Below are 20,620 nucleotides of genomic sequence, written 5' to 3'. Positions count from 1 at the left end.
ACTTTACTTTTCTCACGTCTTTTGAAGTTTTTCATACACGAATCTTAGTGTGACTAACAAAATAGAAACCGTTTCTAATATCACGCTGGTTTGCAACACAAGAAACATCTGAACGTTCATTTGTGTAGCACAACTAATTAAGAGTTTGTCTTCATGAAAAATGACTATCGTGAATTAATAATTCAAAACCATTTATAGCGTTTTATTTTTAAGACGATCCCATTTGGTCCTCCTGTTCATTTTATTGTTTCAGAAGTAAACATTTAGGATTAAATCCGCTGACTAAATACATGAAAGTGTGTTTTCTTAGCCATATGTTTTAACTTAACTGAAATACAAAAGTGTTTCTAAATATTTTCTGAGACAATGAATGAGACATTGTCAGGTTGATGTTCCTGCTAACGTGATGTTTTCTGGGCTCATTTAGACGGAAAAATAACAGAGACACTGGGAGGAGGGACTTGTTTTGCTTGCTATTTGTATTAGTTACGACCAACTGTAACCAAACAGCAATGGCAGACGGGGTTACTTGGGTTAAGGTAGAAATGTGGTTGGATCAGAAAGTAAAAGGGCGGTCTACCAGTAGCTAGAGACCAGGAAGAGCCAGCCCTCAGAGACAGAGACAACCTGGCGAGTTTCTCGCTAAATCTGGCGACTTTCCAAACCCTCTTGGCGACTTTTTTTGTCAAAAGCGACTAGCGACAAATCTAGCGACTTTTACTGTAGTTATTGGAGACTTTCTGGTGTTTTGGAGACTCTTTGAAAGCACATATTGTTCTGCAGTTACTGTCGTGAACAAGCAGCGTGTGCTGCAGGAGCCCCTCCCCGTCCCCAAAGCACTCACACCGGCTCACAGTAGCTCGGGCAGAGGCTGCAGTCAAAACAGCAGAGAGGAGACCCACACCGCTCTGTTTATACGGTGAAAATGAATTGCGCGTGCGCAAAGGTACCGGTGATCCCGCCCTGGCTTACAGAGCGGGATGTAAATGTTTTTTCGCTGTCACACTAAATACTATTGTCAGTATTATATAGCTCCCCCAACATTTCATAAATCCTGTTTCTAGGGGAGCTCATGTTTCATTAAGGGGAGCTATAGCTCCCCCAGCTCCCCTGTGGTTCGCCCCCTGCTTACAACAGTTCCACCCAAAGCAAGCTACCATTAATAAATAAAAAGTTTGACTCAGCAAAAAAAGTTGAAGCCACTATGGCATTAGCTATTGCTGAACACTGTTCCATGCTGGCATGTGACCACATTGGGGAAGCATATAAAGCTGCTTTCTCAGACTCCACTGCTGCTACTCACTTCAGAATGCACAGGACAAAGTGCACAGAAATGATCAATGGTGTTCTAGCACCATACTTTCTGAAAAGGTTGGTCGCAGATGTGGGTGACCAGCGTTTCAGCCTCCTCCTCGATGAGTCCACAGATGTAAGCATTTCTAAGTACCTGGGGATTGTGATAAGGTACTTTAGTGACACCAAACACACAATTGTCTCAACATTTCTGGGGCTTGTTGAGTTGGAGGGAGGGGATGCTCAATCTATAGCCCGAGCTGTTGTGGCTTTCCTGGAGAAGTGTTCTCTTAAAAAAGAGAAACTCCTGGGAATAGGGACTGATAATGCCTCGGTCATGACGGGGATTAACAATGGGGTCCACACAGTGCTGAAGGAGGAATATGGCCTCAAAGATCTGGTTCTTATCCGCTGTGTGTGTCACTCTCTGCAGCTTGCTGTAAGTCATGCTTCCAATGACACCATCCCCCGTAGTGTGGAGTACTTCGTACGGGAGACTTATAACTGGTTTTCAGTGTCTCCAAAGCGCAGGGAGGCCTACAAAGCCATATATGAGACCATCAACTGTGGGGAGAAACCCTTACAGATAACCAAGGTGTGTGCCACACGTTGGCTGTCTATTGAACCAGCAGTTTCACGCATTTTAGACCAGTGGGAGGCGCTTAAACTGCATTTCACAATCACCAAGTCCAGTGAACACTGTTACATGGCTGAAGTTTTATACTCTATGTACAGTGATCCTCAGAACATCTTGTATCTGACTTTTTTGAAGTCAGTGCTTGGTGAGGTACAGTTGGCCATCAAGGCTTTTGAGGGTGAGCAGGTAGATTCTCTTAAACTTCTTGACAGCTTGGTTAGCCTAATGAAGTCTGTGAGTAGCAGGGTGCTGAATCCAATGGCAAATATTGATGTGCTCAAGGAGCCAATTGATGGATACATCAGTCCCAAGCCGTACCTTGGTTACCTTTTTGAGTCAAAGGCAGCTGAGCTCCACCTTGCACCTGAGGAGAAGAACAATGTTCGAAAGTGGTGTGTAGGTTGAGACTGCCGGACAACATCGAAGCATTGCAGTACATGTCAGTCTTCAATGTAGAGGAAACTCTAAAGCACAATAAGAGCCTGGGACAAATAGAAAAAATAGCCAATCTCATTGGCTACTCTCCTGTAGAGATAGACAAGATTGTCCAGCAATGGCGTGCCATCCATCTCAGTAAGTGGAATGAAACAAAAAACACACTGGGCTTCTGGAGTGAAATTTGGAAGTTCAGGGATGCAGCTGGTATCAACCCGTTTCAAGAACTTGCCATGGCTGCTGTTTCTGTGTTGTCCTTGCCACACTCAAATGCTGAAGTTGAGAGATTATTTAGCCAGATGAGTGTGGTAAAAAGCAAACTTAGAAATCGAATGTCTTTGCAGACTCTTAACTCCGTCCTGTATGTCCGATATGGTCTCAAGTTGTCTGGTGAGGCTTGCTATGAGCACAAGCTGCCTGATGATGTTTTGCAGCTTTTTGGAACATCAGCTGCTTACTCATTCAAGACCACTCCCTCAGTTGCTGAACCTGGCATAGTAAGCCTTGACCAAAATGAAAATGATGAACTCTTTCTGTGAGCCAGCACAGCAGGGGGTTCTGAAAACAAAACCTGAATTACAGCTGCACTGTAATTTTCTCACATTGCCACAGTCATTCCTGTTGTTTCAGTTTGGTTCATTTAGGTTGTTAATGTTGTTAAAGTTAAAACTGTCTATCCCAAAAAATAGTTAAGAATGTTATATTTCTGACAAGAAATGTTCATGTTTTACTGTGACTCATTATAGGCTTCTAAGTGGAGCATAAGGTTAGAAACTAAACTAAAAGTAAGAAAAAAAAAAAAAAAAAAAAAAAACCTAAGTAACTCTGCCAAAGTGTCTCTTTTGTGTCACTTTGCCGGTCCCAAGACCGGATAAAGGAGGAGGGTTAGACATAGAGCAAGCAATTCCACGCAACATAACATTCCTTTGGTTAAATTTAATATTCTAACATTTAACAATAAAGGACAAAATTGATTTATGTAATGTGGATCTCGACAAAGGTTATCAAAGCTTATTTTTAAAAGTGATGGCCTTTTTCAATGACAAAAATGCAAAACAAAACAATAAAAAACAAACCAAGAATCAACAAAAAAATATTTATAGTTCTAAACATGTTTAGGGTGTTTTTGACTCACCTTTTGTCTCTCCACAATGTTATTTCTTTCTTTACAATGGGCCGTTACATTACATGCAAATTGTCAGTTATGCAAATTAGGCTATGACGTCATTTAGCTACTTCTAGCGACTTTCAGGACAGCCAATAGCTACTTTCCTTACTGAGGAGTTGGCAACACTGCTCAGAGAGACTGGGAGAAATCTGAACGTGAGAACCGGCTCCTCCTAATTCTTGTTCATGATGCTGGATATTGAGAGGCACCCAACTGCAGTTAAGATGGCGGACATAGCGCCGCCATACCTCAACTCTATTCCAGAATGCAAGTAGAGCTCGACCCCGGAAAGTTTTCTTCTTCGTGTGGCAGCAACATGCGCTTGCGTCCATAAGCCGAAGAAGAAGTTCTTCTTCTACTGGAAGCGAGACGTGACGGAGAAAGAACGTAAGTAAAATAGTGTTTTAATTATCATCTATCTAACAAGTGGTATCGTCTCTAATATGCTTTTTTTTATTGTCTTCTTCTTTTTAGTATATACAAATACAACATATAAAATATTTAGAGGTCATTAGCTGCTGTTTCTCCACAAAGTCCCCCTTTGAGATTTATACAACGATGTGGGCTAACGTTAGCTTTGCTAAAACGAGTGTGGACTTTCCGATTCGGTGGACCGGGCTAACGTTGGCTTAGCTAAATAGCAGTCCTTTTAATCAGAAGCTTGGCAACGTTGTATGGGAATTTAATCTGCTTTTTGGTGGGCTGTGGTATAAAATATAGTTGTGTTCAGTCACTTCCAGTACCTGAACTTAATCGGTGTAAACAAATAGCATAACGTATGTAATACTGCTAATATCAGTTTTTATTAATTTTGTGGATACAGAGTTGTAATTCCTCCCCAATTTGCTTTCTGTATTGGTAAAGGATTAACAGTGTACAACCTGCCAACTTGTATTACAAGCTGTTCACTAATAAGTATTATGTTGACCTTCTCTTGTCCAGATGCATCTATCAATCATTAATAAAGATAACCATTTGGAGTGAAACTGGTTGCTGTCTGGGTTTGGGTGTCCTCCCTGCCCTCATTTTAAGACTGTGAGTGATGGGGTGATTGAGAGGCACTTAAGGAACCACACTGCAAATGCAATACATTTCCAGGGTATGTTAAGAATGATCTGTTTCTGGTCTTATACATTTTACATGTTATGTTGAATTGGTATATTTGTTATTGCTTGTGTAAGGCTGTCATATTTTAACTGTTGTTATTGCGTTGAGTTCTAAGCTTGGCATGCTATTCTAATCACCCCAGATTAAAAACAGACCAGGTGTCCTCATTTAGTCCTACTTACCCTACTCCAGGGCTCAAGACTAACTGAAACAAATTTAAACTATATTAATAAAAACTAGTCAAACATTCCACTTTAAATAGTTTGAATTAAGTTCTACGCCCATATTGAGTCCTTTTGGTGCAAGATGCCAGTAATATAAACATTTTTAAGACAAATTACTTTCCTTTTACAGAAAACGTCATCTGCAGGTGTAATTTGTCCTGCCGAGTTGGAGGTCATTTCCATTGTCCTTTTTGTAACAAGACTATAATCTGTATGACGCAACTTTCCATCTGACCGAATGTAAAAAAAATAAAGGTGATAAAACTGCTGTGGTCCAACCCACAATAGTGGTGTCCCCATCAGAGTCATCCTCACCAAAGGTCCAACCAACAAAGGACTATATGCCATCATTAGTGAGTGTAGACCATTCATAAAAAATGAGCCATTCAACTGTGCATGTGCAGTTTCCAGTGACAGGACAAGGCACAACACCATTTTCTTGTTAATGTAGTCTTTGGTGTCACATAAGAATAACAGAAGCAAAAAGCAGCAGAAGTTGAACATTTTGCTGGCGTACTGCACTTCTTTAAAGAAAATCTGAATGAATGTTGATTTAAACATAGTAAAATGCCTGCTTGGGAGCATTACTAATCCTAAATCCTTGTCATCTTTACAACAAAAAAAGTATCTTTCAGTTGTCTAAAACCATGTCTTTTCAAGACATTCATTAGTCATTAATCATAAAAAAATTTGGAGGTATTGTAAATCTAATAGATATGAGCATTAGTCAATTTTTAAAAACATACAAAAACCAGTATTATCTGTTAGTACTATAAAATTACATTTAAAAAAAGGATTGGCCATGTAGTTTATAAAGTCACTACAGTCATGTAATCTTTCATTTTTGCACAAGCTGCTTCTAATTATTTTTTTTTTGTTTTTTTTATCATTGTCTGCAGGATTGTGGATACAGTTGAGAGAGGAGGGGTTCTGGCCGTGTTTTCCAGGGATCAGATAAAGGTAATTATTAAACATATTTCGCTGTTAATAATTACATCCTCTTTCATTGATTTCATGTTTGCCCTTTACTTTTTTCAAATCAGAGTAAATTATTGGTTGAGTTTGGTCAGTATTTTATTCATTTGAAACTTGTAAGAAAAAAACAAAGAAGTGAATTCTTTAGAGCACCACAAGGTATGATTGGATCATTTAACTGTTTTTCAGATCCTGATAAGCATCCTGGACGATGAAGGACTGACCCGGCTACAAGCTGAGTTATTAATGGCTAGAAGGAGACTTTTTTAAGTATAAACCTCCATTTTTTTTATTCATTTTTCGTTTTTGACTCCCAATTTTGGAATATTCTTTTTTTTTTATTTGCTCATCATTTTTGTTAAAGCTTCTACCTTTTGTCTTTATTCTTAAAAGATTTAATAAAGTTAATTGCAAATATGAGAACTTTTAAGTCAATTTCTTAATGTTACCAGTGTGATGGTGTCACCAAAGTACTCGATTAATCCCAAAAAGTCATTTCAGTGTTGTGACAGTGTTGTTTTATTAAGAAAACAATTATGATGATGAATTACTTAATCCAGAGGACGATGGCTACTGGCTGTAATGATCTCTTATACTTTTCTGCCTTCAAGCTAACCCGAGGAAGACTGATTGAACATACTATTTCCTCAGTGTTGTGTAGAGGGTGTGTAGTTGTCCTTTATGTCCAGCAGCTTATACAATATTTGCCTCTGGACAGTCACATCTCCCTTAGCTCAAGAACTAATCGGTTTGATCACTTTCTTTAGGGCTCAGGTTCTGTTGCCCCAGCAGATGCTGGAAAGCAGATTGCACTTTCTACAACAGAATTACAGAAGACATAAAACAATCAGATATTGAATGATTTTAGCTTCCTTAAGAAGTAAGCTTGGTCCTTTTTTTTTTTTTTTTTTTTTACTAGACTACTCAATTTGGGCCCACAAGGGACACTGGCTTGCAGGATTTCAATGTCTCCCTACTGCAACACACCAGATTTAAATTAAATGAGGCCATCAGCTTATGAGTTCTGTCCAATGACTCATTATTTTGAGTCTGCTGTTTTGGAGCAGGGATTCCAGGGAGGTATCATCCTGGAATTTATGGAGCTTCTTACAACAGAGCAGCTGAATTTTATCAAAAGCACTTGAGAAAATGGAGAACATGGTCTTCAAAGTGCTGCCTGAATGCTGTCCAGGTGAGAGTGGGCTCTGAAGCAAGTCTTTAACACCAAGAACAATATAGTATGCAAGCTGTAATCAGTCCTGAAAGTTGTTGACTTGCTTGGAGGTGAGTTGATAAAAGTCCTAAGGAGTGATATGTAGTCATGTTGTGTTTAACTGGATTATAGGAATAAAATGCTAACAATATGAAAATGCAGTGGTTACCTGGATACCATGTCTTATATATATGCACATACTATTTACTACTAAGTTAGGAATAGTCAACTTTCTGGTGAAATTGACACAAAATGCTCACAGTTCACAAAACAATGAGATCATGAATGTAAGACATTTAATTACAATCATGAAATGGTAATTACTTCAAAAACAATTTATAGAAAGAACAGTTAACAACAGTGGTGGGTATATGCAACATAATTAGTGTCATGGGTTCGGTGTAGCCTAGTCTGATGGTGTCTAAACAGGACTGTTCACATACAAGCTCTCATTGACAGAATATTTTCTGGTCCATTCATGGTACAGACGTTTTTGGAATTTTTGGTGGTTAATAATCTTAATGAAGTGCAGGATGTTGTGCAATTAAAAACATAAGTTTATCAATAAAGGTTATAGCACAAAATAGATACATTCTGACATCATACAAAAGCCAAATATCCTTCATTTGTATGTTTATTTGTTTTATTTATATAATGTAAATATTGGAATGTTTTAATATTTGAATGAGCACATTTGTGATCAATAAAAATACATGTGTTCATTAACTGTCAGTTTTGAAGTATGAATGAAACAATTACATAGCAATTGCTTCATTTCTTCCACCATATATTTGACAACAACAAACCAGTCAGCTGCAAAATAAAAAACTAATGTTGCATTAAAATGGGACGTTTTAATGCAACATCCGTCCACTGTTCTCAAACCATGATCAATATGGCGGACGCGTTCATCGTATCCTAGCAACGGGCCGAAGCAGCGTCTACTTTTGCCGAAGAACAATTTCCAGCCTCGAGATTACGTCACTTCCGGGGTTGAGCTACGTCACTTCCGGGATAGAGCTATTTCACTTCCGGGATGAAGTTGAGATATGGCGGCGCCATTGTCCGCCATCTTAACTGCAGTTGGGTACTCTTGTGGATATTTGGCATGGTTACGACTAACAGTAAAACAGTAACCCTTGAATAAAGCTATGAGATGTTTATATAAAAAATAAACAAAAAAGTACATTTTATGGGAATTGTGGTGATTCTCTACTCGTGATTTCTTGGTCACTAAGCTTCTCATTAGCATGCTAACATTTCAGCAGGAAATCTTCCTGCATTGAGACCTGATGAAGCAACTCAGTTTTACTCCACTCATCTCTCTGATCTGAAATAACACATTTATTTTGTGGAAAAGGAAATCTTTGATGTTTCTGATGAAGAGATGTATTTGGTTAATGTACGTTTAATGGAAACTAATTGTAACTTTCTTTAGTACAGTATTTAATGACATAAAAGGTAAACAAACAACTAGTAATTAATGCTATTTACTGGTAAATATAATAGAAGGCTGCTTTATGATTTAACTCCAGATATCTTTGATTTGCTGGATGATTTGGACTTTGATGGGAAAAACTAACTCGTCTTCACTGCTAAACTTTTCTTCTTATTGATTAAAAAGTAAAGATGTATTTAAAAGGTTATTTTTAGGTATAGAACTAAGTACCTCATTACTTATTTCATGTGAATGACTCATTTTAAAACGATGAAAGACATTAATCGATTTAGGGATCCATTTCTGTAGAGAAACTGCATTGACTAAAGCAATGAAAGAAAAAGATTCTCAGTCCCCCGCTGTAGATTATAATCTTATTTAAAGTTATAATAATTAAGGAGAAAAATGCACAATGACTTGATTATTATGACGGAACTATGTATTAACAATCTCAGTTTTTATATTCATTAATGAAATCTTTAATTTTACCTGCAAAATATAACATTTGTGATAGAAAGACATTTCTGAAACTCATTCATTCATTTATTTTCTATACCACTTAGTCCAATCAGGGTGATGGAGAAGTTGGAGTCTATCCCAGCAGTTAGCAGGTGAGAGGCAGGTCCACCCTGGACAGGTCACCTGTACATCACAGGGTCGACACAGAGACAACACACACACACTCCTAGGGAGAATTTAGAGTGAAAAAATGAAGCTAAAACTTGAGACTAAAGAAACATCATATGAAATGTTTCCATACAAACAAAAACTGCAGATTTTCCTTCTTCTACCTGGAATGACTGAACTTTGACCTCATGTGTTCATGACTCTTCACCTCTGTCTCCTCTCACAGGGAGAAGATGATCTGCAGGATGCTCCTCATCCTCAACTCATCTGTCTGTGGTCAGTTTATATTTTTAATTTACACTAAATTTATAAACAAACTGCTCTTGGTAAATGTGAGAAATGAACTCTGACAGCACAGAGTTGTTGATGTAGTTTAAGCAGTTTGAAGCCTCATGTTCCAGTTCTCAGTGTGTCTGCTCCTCTCTTTCTCTCTCTGTCTCCTCAGCAGCAACATTTGTAGTGAATGTGACACAGAGCTCCTATCAGGCAGAGGAGAACCACAACATCACTCTGGAGTGGACCTTCACCACCAAACCTGACGTCTCCTGGAGGTTCCTGTTTATCATCTGTAACCTGATAACTGATCACAGATTCTTCACCCTGTATCATGTCCATGATGGACTTGAGGTACCAAAGTCTCAGGATGAAAAGTTTGCAGGACGAGTCCAGAGTGACAAAGACGTCCTCAGAGAAGGACGAATCAAACTTCATGTGTCCAGACTCAGAGCTAATGATTCTGGTCTGTATGTGTGTGATGTGGAAACAGATTACGGCTTCAGCTCTGAAAAATGTCAACTGAACGTTACCGGTGAGTTAACCAACTTTCTCCTTTTTTATTAAAAGATTTTCTTCTTCCCAAAGCAAATTTAGGATTTTCTGTTCCTGTGTTTGTTCATGTTTTTACACCAAAACCAACAAATGTTTCTCTCATGTGTGAATGAAAACCTTGTGATGCTCATGGTGGTAAAACTTTGTCATTAAGAGTTACATTTTCTTTTTCAGCAGCAGCTTTTCAAGAAAAAGTTAAAGTGAATTTTCTGTGTGAACCAGATAAAATGTTGCAGTTAACCATGAAAACCTCAGCTGACACTTGGAAATCAAAGCTGATGTTCAACATCCCTCCACACACACTGAGCTTCATTTAACTTAAAGACTTTTCAGTAGTTAACAACACATGAATGTTCAGTTTCAGGAAAGTTTGACAGAAATTTCACAGTCCAGTTCTTTATGAAGTGACCTTGTAAATGGTGGAAAAAGAGCAGCTTCTATCACAGTTTTACCTCCATCTAGAAATCTGATGTCTTCTTTCTTTTCTTAAAAACAGTCATGAGTTTTTATTTTATATGTTTGGTCCTTTACAGCAGCTGCTGGTCAGGATCAACTTCAGAGACCAACTGAGAGTCAACAACCAGACAATCGAGGAAGGATCGGCCTCTTTGCTGCACTGGGATTGATCATCTCAATCATTTGTTTTATTAAATCTACTGAGAAGACGACAAACTTCAGATCAGATGTTTAACAGAAACCTGAAGGTCCATGATGCTGATTTTCATCCTGACAGACCTCTGACCTTTTCTCTTTTCTATCTTCACCCACTGAGACAAGCAACCAGGATGAGAGACAGAGAGATGACCCACATCTGATTAGAGACTGAGGAACTCGTGGCCTCTTCTCCACTGATGTATAAATGTAAAAATATTTGTAAAAGGTGGAAAAAGAAGAACCATCATCCCTGAGACTGCTGCAGGGTTTTAACTCAAGATGGAAACAAACTTGTCTTGGTGCCTCATGTGGTTTCAGCAGAGCAGATATGGATTTTAGACCAGAACCATTCAGTGTCTTGTACAGCAGCATGTGTCTAAATGACTCTCCCCTTTTTCCTCCTTTGTTTACAGTGAAAAATGCTTTTCTGTCATGATCTTCCAGTACATGAACTCTGTATCTCTCTTTAGACTTGCTGATTCTTTTTATGTCTGAAACCTGTTACACTGATGGACATTGTTGCGATGCATAAAGCACTTTATATTATAAAATGTACAGATGCTAAAAATAAAATATTTTCTATATTTATCACACTGAGCTGCTCTGAGTTGTTCCTTTGTGTTTATAATTCAGGTCTCCTGTTGTGTTTCTGAGGGATTATGAACATATATTGATGCTGAGCGGCTGCAGCAGCCTCCTTCAATGTCTCCAGTTCACTTTCATCTATAAACTGTGTTGTGTTTCTATAGTTTTGGTTGAATGAGCCTCATCAGGACCTCATTTAGACCTGATGCAACATGTGATCGTCTTCTTTTCAGACCTGACGTGACATTTGTGTGGGTTCATCTTGTAAAGCTTACATGTTGTGGGCATCATGATTATTATCCAGACTGGTGATGCCTTCTTTAAGCTGACGGAGTGACTGGTGTTCAGCTCTGATTCAGTCCAGATGAGTTAGTCTGAAGGAAACTGGAGCTTCAGTCTGACTGTTTTACCTTCAACCAGGAACCAGAGAAAACTGCTGCCATTTCACATCTCTGAAAAACTATTTTACCACTTTCAACGTTTCTCTCGTTAAACTTTTATATGATCTATTCTACAAATGGATGTTTCTGACTGACTGGAGAAAAACATAAGTGAGGGTCTTTAAGATCCTACATGGAAGAAAAAGCTGCAGAAAGCTCCACTGATAGCAGCAGATTCTGTAGTTACATGGTGATCATCTGGAAAACATCTGCTGGGATTTATTTGTGGAGACCAACAACAAAAAAGCATTTGTCCCTTTTATCTAACTTCTGATGAGACTGTTCCAGTTTTTGTCTCTACTTTCTGTCTTTTATCAGTCACACAGATCCAGAGCAGGACGAGGACAACTCAGGTTCAAAGGTGTATTTAACAAGTATCGTTAACTTGTAACAGTTAACATTTATTTTATTTAACCATTAATCCATTCATATTTTGACTGTACAAAAACTAAAATGTGTTTTTTTTTCCCCCCCATCCAGAAACTGTGTCAGGGCAGCAGCTTCATGGTTCAGCCAGTCAGAAGGAAACCAGACATTTTTATTTCTTCTTTGTCCTGTCTGATCCTGTCCTGAGCAGTATGACTGAAGCAGCTCGCTTTCAGCTGCAGGACGTGTTCAGACACTATTCAGGTGTGCAGGTTACTAAATAATGTGAAGTGTGGACCTAAACTCCTTCACAATGATGTGAGAGACTGATGATGATGATTTCTTCATATGTAAAACCTCAGAGTTAAAAGATGGTGTTTGTTTAAGGTGTGAAAATCTGATCATTTCATTTATTGACCTTCATGAAAACAAACATGTTTCTGTGTTTCCAGGTTTCACCACTAGGTGGCAGCAAACCACAATCCTCTTATGAGCATCATTGTGTAAAAGACACCTCTGTATGGTGAAACTTTTCAGTGTGTTCATCATGTGGGTTCATATAATGATAACAGTATAAAATACAAACAATTTCTTGCAAGTTGAGAGTGTTGTCCAGACTCGTGTGAAGTCGAGAGAGACTCTGGCTTTTGCATCATTAACATTGGTTTTTATTCAACCTGGTTCCAGCTGAAGATCAGTCTCTCAAACTGACAACAGGAGAAAGGGAGATTGAAAGGCGCCACCCTCGCCCAATCAGGCTGTCACTTTCTAAACAACTGTTTTCTATCAGCTGCCTATCAGTCTCATCTCTCTCCCACGTCATGAATCTGAAAGAATGATCAGTCTGTACAATGACCCAACAGGAGAATAATAACGTCAATGTTTTATATGAGTAATGTTCTATATCAGAAGGAAAAGAAAACATATGTCATGAGATGTAACTGAGAATAACAAATGAATAAATGCATTTTACAAGTAAAAGAATGATTACACTTGTAGTTATTGTATGAGTAAATATGATTGATTACCATATGCATTAAAATGACTTCCACACAGCAACACACACATTTATATACACAAACACAGAGTTACACATACTGAGTTATTGACTCAGTATTTAACAAAATTCTCATGACATAAAAACTTTCTGATTTTGTTAGAATTAGAGAAATAAAAGTGGTGAGACTGAGCTGCACATTTCAGACTCTTCATGATCACAAGTAATATTAATACACATTATTCTGATGGATTACATAGTTTTACTCCTACTGAATTACAGGTTTACATAAAGTACAGGAGAGTTTGTCTCATCAACACCCACTTAAAGAAAGAAAGCTGTTTCTGTCGGGATGAAGCCGACAAACCTGATCAGAGAAGAAGAAAACTGACCGTCTGACAGCTGGAAGTCTTTATATAATTAAATGTTACAGACTGAAGCTAAATTATCAGGAGAGAATTTTAACATCTGTCAGTGTTTAATGTTGACAATTATTCTTAAACATCTGAAACAGTTGCGTTTTTATCCGGGTCCGAGTCATGCGAATGAAGTACGTTGGCGATTTGTAACAGCAGCACAATGACGACGCTGTCTCTCTCTCTCTTTCTCTCTCTCTCACGGATATCTGTAGGATTCACATGACAGAACAGTCAACACCAGCAATAGAAAATAAAAGATCTCAATTAAAAACAGTCTTATGAAGCCTACCTGTCTTATTTATGCAAGCATAAGCAGTTTTTAAAACACGTAGAATAATTCCACAGACAAGTGCAACTAATATCAATATGAGCAGTGTCACAACAATCGATAGTACACTCTCTCTGTGTGTTGCACCTGAAAGAGAACAAAAACCAGTCAGTTGCATCATGTTTTAACAGAAACAATAACATTTACACTAATTTAGAAGTTGTAGGAAATTTTAAAAAGTTGGTCAAAGCTCTAAACTTCATTTGATAAATCCATCTTCATCTCTTAAAGTCTGTTTACATTTTGTATATAAATGTGTTTAATTTATAAAAATCAGCTTTGTGTTGTCCAGGTAACAGTCAAACCAACATCTGTAGTTACCATGGTAACAGCTACCAACCTTGAATAATGACAAATCCAGGCTTTGTTGTGATGGGAGACACAATACTTCCCTCATGAGAAGCTGGAGCCACATTCAGAACAAAACGTACTGTAGAAGAAATCTGCATCAGTGTGACGACACAACAGGAACACACACCTCTGCTGGTTTAAACTGGTAAAAACCTGTTAACTTACTCTCAGCCTGAAGCTCAGATCGCCTTAACTTCTTGTTATAATTAACCATTTCACATCTGTAGTTTCCAGAGTCTTCAGCTGTGACTCTGGACAGATGAAGTGTGACTCGTCCTTCTCTGAGAGCGTCTCTGTCACACTGAACTCGTCCTGAAAACTGCTGATGCTGAGACTCTGGAAGCTCAACACCATCGATCAGTTCATAGAAAACTATAAAATGCTTTGAGATGAGAAAACAGATCATGTTGGTGAGAGACATGTCTGTTTGGTTCTGTCTGTCCCATCTGATGGTGATGTTGTCGTCCTCCTCTGCCTGATAGAAAGTTGTTTTCTCTCTTAACTCTCCTGCAGTGGACAGATAGAGGTCATGTATTAACTCATATCCAGAAACAACTGAATTACAATCTGTGTTTTAGCTCCGATTTTTGTTTGGTTGCTATAGCAGCAAAAAGATTGAAGAGTAACTTGAATGTTAATCCATTCAGATTAGAGATTGAGATTATGTAAAAATACCATAATATACTCCTAATAAATATCCTGATTGAAATGAAAACATTACAAACATGGCAGAATTCTTGTCTGTGATTTTCTTTTTTAGTTCTAACAAGAAAATGAAAATAGAAATCAACTGATCACAGGAGCAGATAATTGACTTGTAAGGTTCTGGGTTCTGTTTAACTCCACTGGTTCAGAGCTAGTGGTCCTAAGCGCGATATAACTATATCCTGTACTACACCACATGTTTAGATTATATCTCACCACAGACAGAGGTCAGGTGGAGAAGCAGGAGGATGAAGACCATTTTCTCACTGTGAGGAAAAACACAACTTTAGAAATGTTTCTAGAGGATGCAGAGAAACATTTTAGTGTTTTAGAGACATAATCCACAACTGAGAGAACAGAATAATTACTTAATTACAATTACATTTTTAAATGTTTTTTTTATTAATTATTATATTTTTTGTTTACAATTCTTCAAAAAGTATTGTGTTAAAAAAGTTTTATTAATCTGTTTTTTTTCTGGTACTGAATGTAGTCTCCATACCATAATTATCTGTATCGTGCAGTGCAGTCATGTTTAATAACAACATGCAAGACATAAAACATATAACTAAACTGGGTTTCAGGAACTTGGAGAAAATTAACAAAAAAATAACAAACCTGAGAGAAAAATGTTTGTAAAAGTATGCAGTGCAATTAATACTACTACTACTACTACTACTACTACTACTACTACTAATAATAATAATAATAATAATAATAATAATAATAATAATAAACTATACTAATAACTGCATTGTTATGTGTGATGTCTCAATAAAAAAACATGTATAGAATAATGGTAATTATATAACTTGTTTAATGGAATCAAATAGAAACAATCTATAGATTAAAAGTGGTAGCAAGGATGTAATAATTCTGTATGTCGTGCATCAAGGTTTGACAGGAGCATAATTTCTATTCTCTGGTTGTTCTACATGCTGCAGAACTGACAATAAAGCTAACTTTGACTTTGATTAAAGCCATGACCTGGAGACAAATGTTTGTATGGATAAAAAAGAAAAAAACTAATTAAAACAGATTCAGTTGGAGATAAACACCAACAATGATACAAAAAAAAAGAATCTGTTTAACCAAAATCTGCAGCTAAAATAATGAAGATGTTACAGTTACAACATATAAATAGTAACTCACTAAATAAAAAGTAAAGATTCGCCTTTATTATTTTAAACAAGGTTTCATCATCCTGTTTGTCTGTAAACATTGACAGCTGATGGTGACATCAATAAAATAATAAGACCGACATAAAAGCCGCAGCAGCTTTGTTTTAGATACTCACCTGTTTAGGGGCGAGCAGCCAATAATCCCACTTTAACTTTGATTAAAGCCCTGACCTGGAGACAGAGAATCTACAGGAACATAACTGTTAAAATAGAGAGAGAAAAAAGAGAAAGAGCTATTTAACTGTTGCTCCTACAGTTTTCTCATGCGGTAAATTTTCTAACCTGTTTGGGCTTGTTTCATCTGTTCCAAAGAATCAGCTTCACTTAGCAGAGAAACTGCTGACTAGTGCAGGTTTAGGCTGACAGAGAAATGATAACAACCTGTAGAAATAACATGTAGATACAGGTTGTTTTCACAGTTAAAGAACTGGAAGGGAAATGGGAAATGTTTGTATGGATAAAAAAGAAAAAAAAAACTAAATAAAACTGATTCAGTTGGAGATACACACCAACAATAATACAGAAAAAGATTCTGTTGAAGCAAAATCTGCAGCTAAAATAATGAAGATGTTTCAGTTACCGATGGACTCAAAGAAAGCCTAAGTTAAATACTAAACAAGTATGTTCCTGGATGATTGCCAGGTGTAGCCAGCAAACAAAATGACAGTAACAGATTTTCTGCTTACACTTCTCACTTTTTTTCTGTAATCCATCAAAATAAATACTGAAATCTTGATTTTATTTGTTACATTTTTCAAATCGTAAAGACCTCCAAAACTACTAAACAAAAAACAAAACAAAAAAAACTGCAAATATCCACAAGAATGTAAAGTGATATGCAGATATTTTGCAGGGTAAAAAGTGATACCTGGAGACTATGCTACAACATATTTGACATATCACATAGTTGGGCTTTACATGGCTGGAGACAGAGAGAAATAATAGTATAAAAAATACTAAAAAGTGGGGGAAATAGAAACCATCATCATTGTCTGAGACACTAATGGTCCTGAAACCAGAACCTCCAGGCACATTTTTAGTGCAACTTTTATTACTTTTTTATGTCATTCATTTGCATTTTTCCAACTTTTGCTGTGATTTCATGGGTCAAGAAAGTTTATTTTTGTTTTACACGTTACTGTTAACAAGTACTTACTGCCAGACTTTAAATGTGGTAGAGAACAAATATCATGACTAATCAGATGATCAGATTGCTGAGAAATCCCAGGAACATGAGACAAAACCTGATTTAACTTTCTAGTCATTTCACGTGTATGACATGTTTAGATGAAACATCTTTTAAGCTCAGGTCAAAAATCCTGAAGACTGTAACTGCAGGTCTCTGTAAGCTTCTTTTTTTTCTAATATTCTGAAAATGATCTTAATATGTACAAATTATGACAATGATCATTTTTCAAAAGAAGGAAAAGACACTGATGACTCATAAAATAAGACCTCTTTATTTACATTATATACACTTTTATTTTCTCTTAATGTTTAAACACACAAAGATTTAACTATTCTGAAAAAAATGTTAATACAGTGAACTGGAATAACTTCCAAAAATTATATCTATCAGGTCTGACAACCTGATTAATATGATTTATGAATAAACCCTTCAACCACACATTAACTCTCCATTACAGGTGTCATCATCTGGATCTGTGATGTTCAGGGAGGTGAGATCCTCAGTCAGAAGAAGCTTTTCATGACTCAGCAGAATGAAACACATCAGATGAAGTTGTGGTGGCTGCACAAATCAGATGGTGACAGTTTGGATGACTTTGTACAAAACTGCAGTAATTTAGATGTAATATATTCTTCCAGAAGAGAACCACCATGTACATCAACAGAATAGTTTGCATGTAGTTTATAATACAAACTGTCTTCTGTCTTTAACTGAATCTCTGGTCTGATGATAAATGGGATGTTTTAGGGTTGTCTCTGTGGGACTCTCAACAACTCGTTTGTCTCTGCTTTTTCTCTTTCTGACAACAAAACCAGTGATAACAATGATCACCAGAAGAACTGCTGCTGGTACTCCACATCCCACCAGAACGACCAGTAAGATGTGTCCTCCTCTCTCTGGTTGTGGTCTGATGGTTGGTCTCTGAGGTGGGAGCTCTTCTGCAGCTTCTGTGAATAACATCATGTTTCTATGTTAAAATATTCCACATATTCCAGTAAATAATCCAGTTCTCAGCAGTCAGACTACATAAAGACTGGTTTTACAGTTCAATCTGAAAACAGTGATAATTATCATTAAGAAGAGGAAACATGGAAATTCTGCTATTTTCTCCTCAGACAACTTACCAGTAACGTTGAGCTGACAGCTGGCAGAGCCCCATCCATGATCTGTGTTCACTTGACATCCGTACACACCTGAGTCATTAGTTCTGAGTCTGGACACATGAAGTCTGATTCGTCCTTCTCTGAGGACGTCTTTGTCACTCTGGACTCGTCCTACAAACTGTTCATCTGTATACAAGGAGACTTCAACACCTTCAAATACATGAAACAGGACTTTGAGTTTGTGAGCAGCTTTAAGTTCACAGTAGATGAAAAGAGAGTTGGAGGAGATGTCAGGTTTGGTGGTGAAGGTCCACTCCAGAGTGATGTTGTGGTTCTCCTCTGCCTGATAGGAGCTCTGTGTCACATTCACTACAAATGTTGCTGCTGAGGAGACAGAGAGAGAAAGAGAGGAGCAGACACACTGAGAACTGGAACATGGAGGCTTTAAACTACATCTAGAACTTTCTGAAGATGTAAACTGACCACAGATAGATGAGATGAGGATGAGGAGCAGCAGCATCTTGCAGATCATCTTCTCCCTGTGAGAGGAGACAGAGGTGAAGATTCATGAACACATGAGGTCAAAGTTCAGTCATTCCAGGTAGAAGAAGGAAAATCTCCAGTCTGACTTCATTCAGTCATTCCAGCATCTGATCCTGTTCATCATCCTGTTTATTTCACATCAAAGAACTTTCTGACTGAACTACATGAACTACAACCACTGAAATAGAAGCTGTCACCATGGAAACCTGCAGGTTGTGTTTCTACGGAAGCGTTTCACATGGACGAAGCTATTTTTGTGTCTGCCACCAGGTGGCACCAGTTTCAACTGCAAAACAAAGTGAAATTAATGAGTCTCTTTTGCTGAACTTCAGTTATTTCTCTGCTTTTTTAACGACAGTCACATGGAGACTTTTGCTCAGTAATACAAGAAGAGTTCAACTGGCAACACATGTTACTCCAAATTAAACAAAAAAATAATTATTTATTATTTATTGATTAATAGAAATATTATTCATTGTCAAATCTGGCAACAAGAGAGAAAGTGATTCATCACAATGAAGTTTTATTTCTAAGAAACTAAATGTGTGTTTAGAATAAAAACAGCTACTTAAATTTAAGGATGTTTCTTGTCAATTTATATGATCAGAAATATTTATAAAGAATGTCACTTTAAGTTGTGTGTGTGTGTTTTTTTTTTACTCTGTCTTAAAAAGAAACAAAATGAAAAAACAGAAAGGGAAAGAAAAAAAAACCCAGATAAAATATCACACATGTAGTTAACACTGATCAAGAAATAAAAGTGAAAGTAAATAATGGAAACCACAGTCAACAGTCTTCAAAACCACTTCTCTCTGCAGAAAAAAAAAAAAAAAAAAGAACAAGCAAAACAAAGAAAAAAAATATTCTCCACCCACAGTTTGATGGCATCAGTTTGATTTGAAGGTTTAATTCTCATTGGACAGAACACAGAACAGCGGGCTTTCTTCCAACTAGAGCAAAACATCAGATGTTTCAGTTTCTGAACATGACAAAAGAAGGTAAATATATTTATATGGTCAGCATAGACTTTGTCCTACTGTTAGCTTACTATGTTATTAACTGTAATTTAATCCCACTACACTGTGAGAATGTTTTGCTTTAAAAACCACAACAGAGAAAACGTGCAGAGTTAAAAACACGTCAGGCTTTAATGAGACATAAAGATACTCACTGTCTTTTCTTTCAGGTCCAACACTGCTGTAGTTTAGACACTTTTCACTTTTTCAGGTTTTTATTGTTCCAGTCACAAAGTTATTTCTTTACAAGTTCAACAAAAATTCCATCGGTCACATAATTTCAAAAAACAAAGATAAAGGGGTTTCTTAGCTAAACTTTACATAATCAGGACTACCCAAAACTCTCGCTGAATTTTCTTAAAAAAGATAGATAATGAAAAATTAAATATTTAGGTAAAGGCAATAGATAAAAAACAAGGAGTCCTGTGCTTAACTTTGTAAACCAGAGCAAAAAAAATTAAATTAAAATGTTATAAGATATATACAAAAAGAAAAAAGAAACGGGCCACACATTTGAAAGAAAAATGGGCGAAAAGGACATTAATCAAGGCTTTTGAGGAGGTTCCGCATATTTACAATAATTCAAACTCTATCGGTAGCTTCCATTTTGAATACCTTTCCTTTTTTGATGTACACATTTTATCCCTGGTCATATATTCTTTAACCATATAAATTGTAGATTTTACCACCGACTCTTCAGGAATTCTAAATTTCTTAAAAACCCAAATGTTTCTTGCCTTCCATAAACCATCCTTTACACAGTTTACCACAACCCACCAACGGTAAATATTAACTGTA

General features: G+C 37.0%; 6 protein-coding genes across 8 annotated transcripts in view; 1 reads left to right on the top strand and 5 right to left on the bottom strand.

Annotated features, from left to right (window-relative positions):
- LOC121639814 overlaps positions 1–20,620 on the bottom strand; it is an 882,884-nt gene that overhangs the window by 51,662 nt on the left and 810,602 nt on the right. The window lies entirely within an intron of this gene.
- LOC121640350 overlaps positions 1–20,620 on the bottom strand; it is a 220,529-nt gene that overhangs the window by 83,577 nt on the left and 116,332 nt on the right. The gene's annotated exons all lie outside the window — the stretch shown is intronic.
- LOC121639800 overlaps positions 1–20,620 on the top strand; it is a 94,582-nt gene that overhangs the window by 20,210 nt on the left and 53,752 nt on the right. The gene's annotated exons all lie outside the window — the stretch shown is intronic.
- LOC121639796 overlaps positions 1–20,620 on the bottom strand; it is a 103,260-nt gene that overhangs the window by 38,920 nt on the left and 43,720 nt on the right. The window lies entirely within an intron of this gene.
- Positions 12,862–16,224, bottom strand: LOC121639795. Its single transcript, XM_041985303.1, has 6 exons — positions 16,088–16,224; positions 15,007–15,056; positions 14,251–14,592; positions 14,075–14,164; positions 13,696–13,821; positions 12,862–13,612 (listed from the first exon to the last, which is right to left on the bottom strand). Exons 2-6 carry the CDS (start codon positions 15,047–15,049, stop codon positions 13,485–13,487), a joined length of 729 nt encoding a protein of 242 aa, XP_041841237.1. The 5' UTR covers positions 15,050–15,056; positions 16,088–16,224; the 3' UTR covers positions 12,862–13,484.
- On the bottom strand, positions 17,582–18,810 carry LOC121639804. Its single transcript, XM_041985335.1, has 3 exons — positions 18,747–18,810; positions 18,285–18,647; positions 17,582–18,107 (listed from the first exon to the last, which is right to left on the bottom strand). The coding sequence occupies exons 1-3, from the start codon at positions 18,793–18,795 to the stop codon at positions 17,842–17,844; spliced, it is 678 nt and encodes a 225-aa protein (XP_041841269.1). The 5' UTR covers positions 18,796–18,810; the 3' UTR covers positions 17,582–17,841.

Source organism: Melanotaenia boesemani, chromosome 5, assembly GCF_017639745.1.
Source record: "Melanotaenia boesemani isolate fMelBoe1 chromosome 5, fMelBoe1.pri, whole genome shotgun sequence".
Taxonomy (NCBI): domain Eukaryota; kingdom Metazoa; phylum Chordata; class Actinopteri; order Atheriniformes; family Melanotaeniidae; genus Melanotaenia; species Melanotaenia boesemani.
This window is presented reverse-complemented; position numbering and strand designations above follow the sequence as displayed.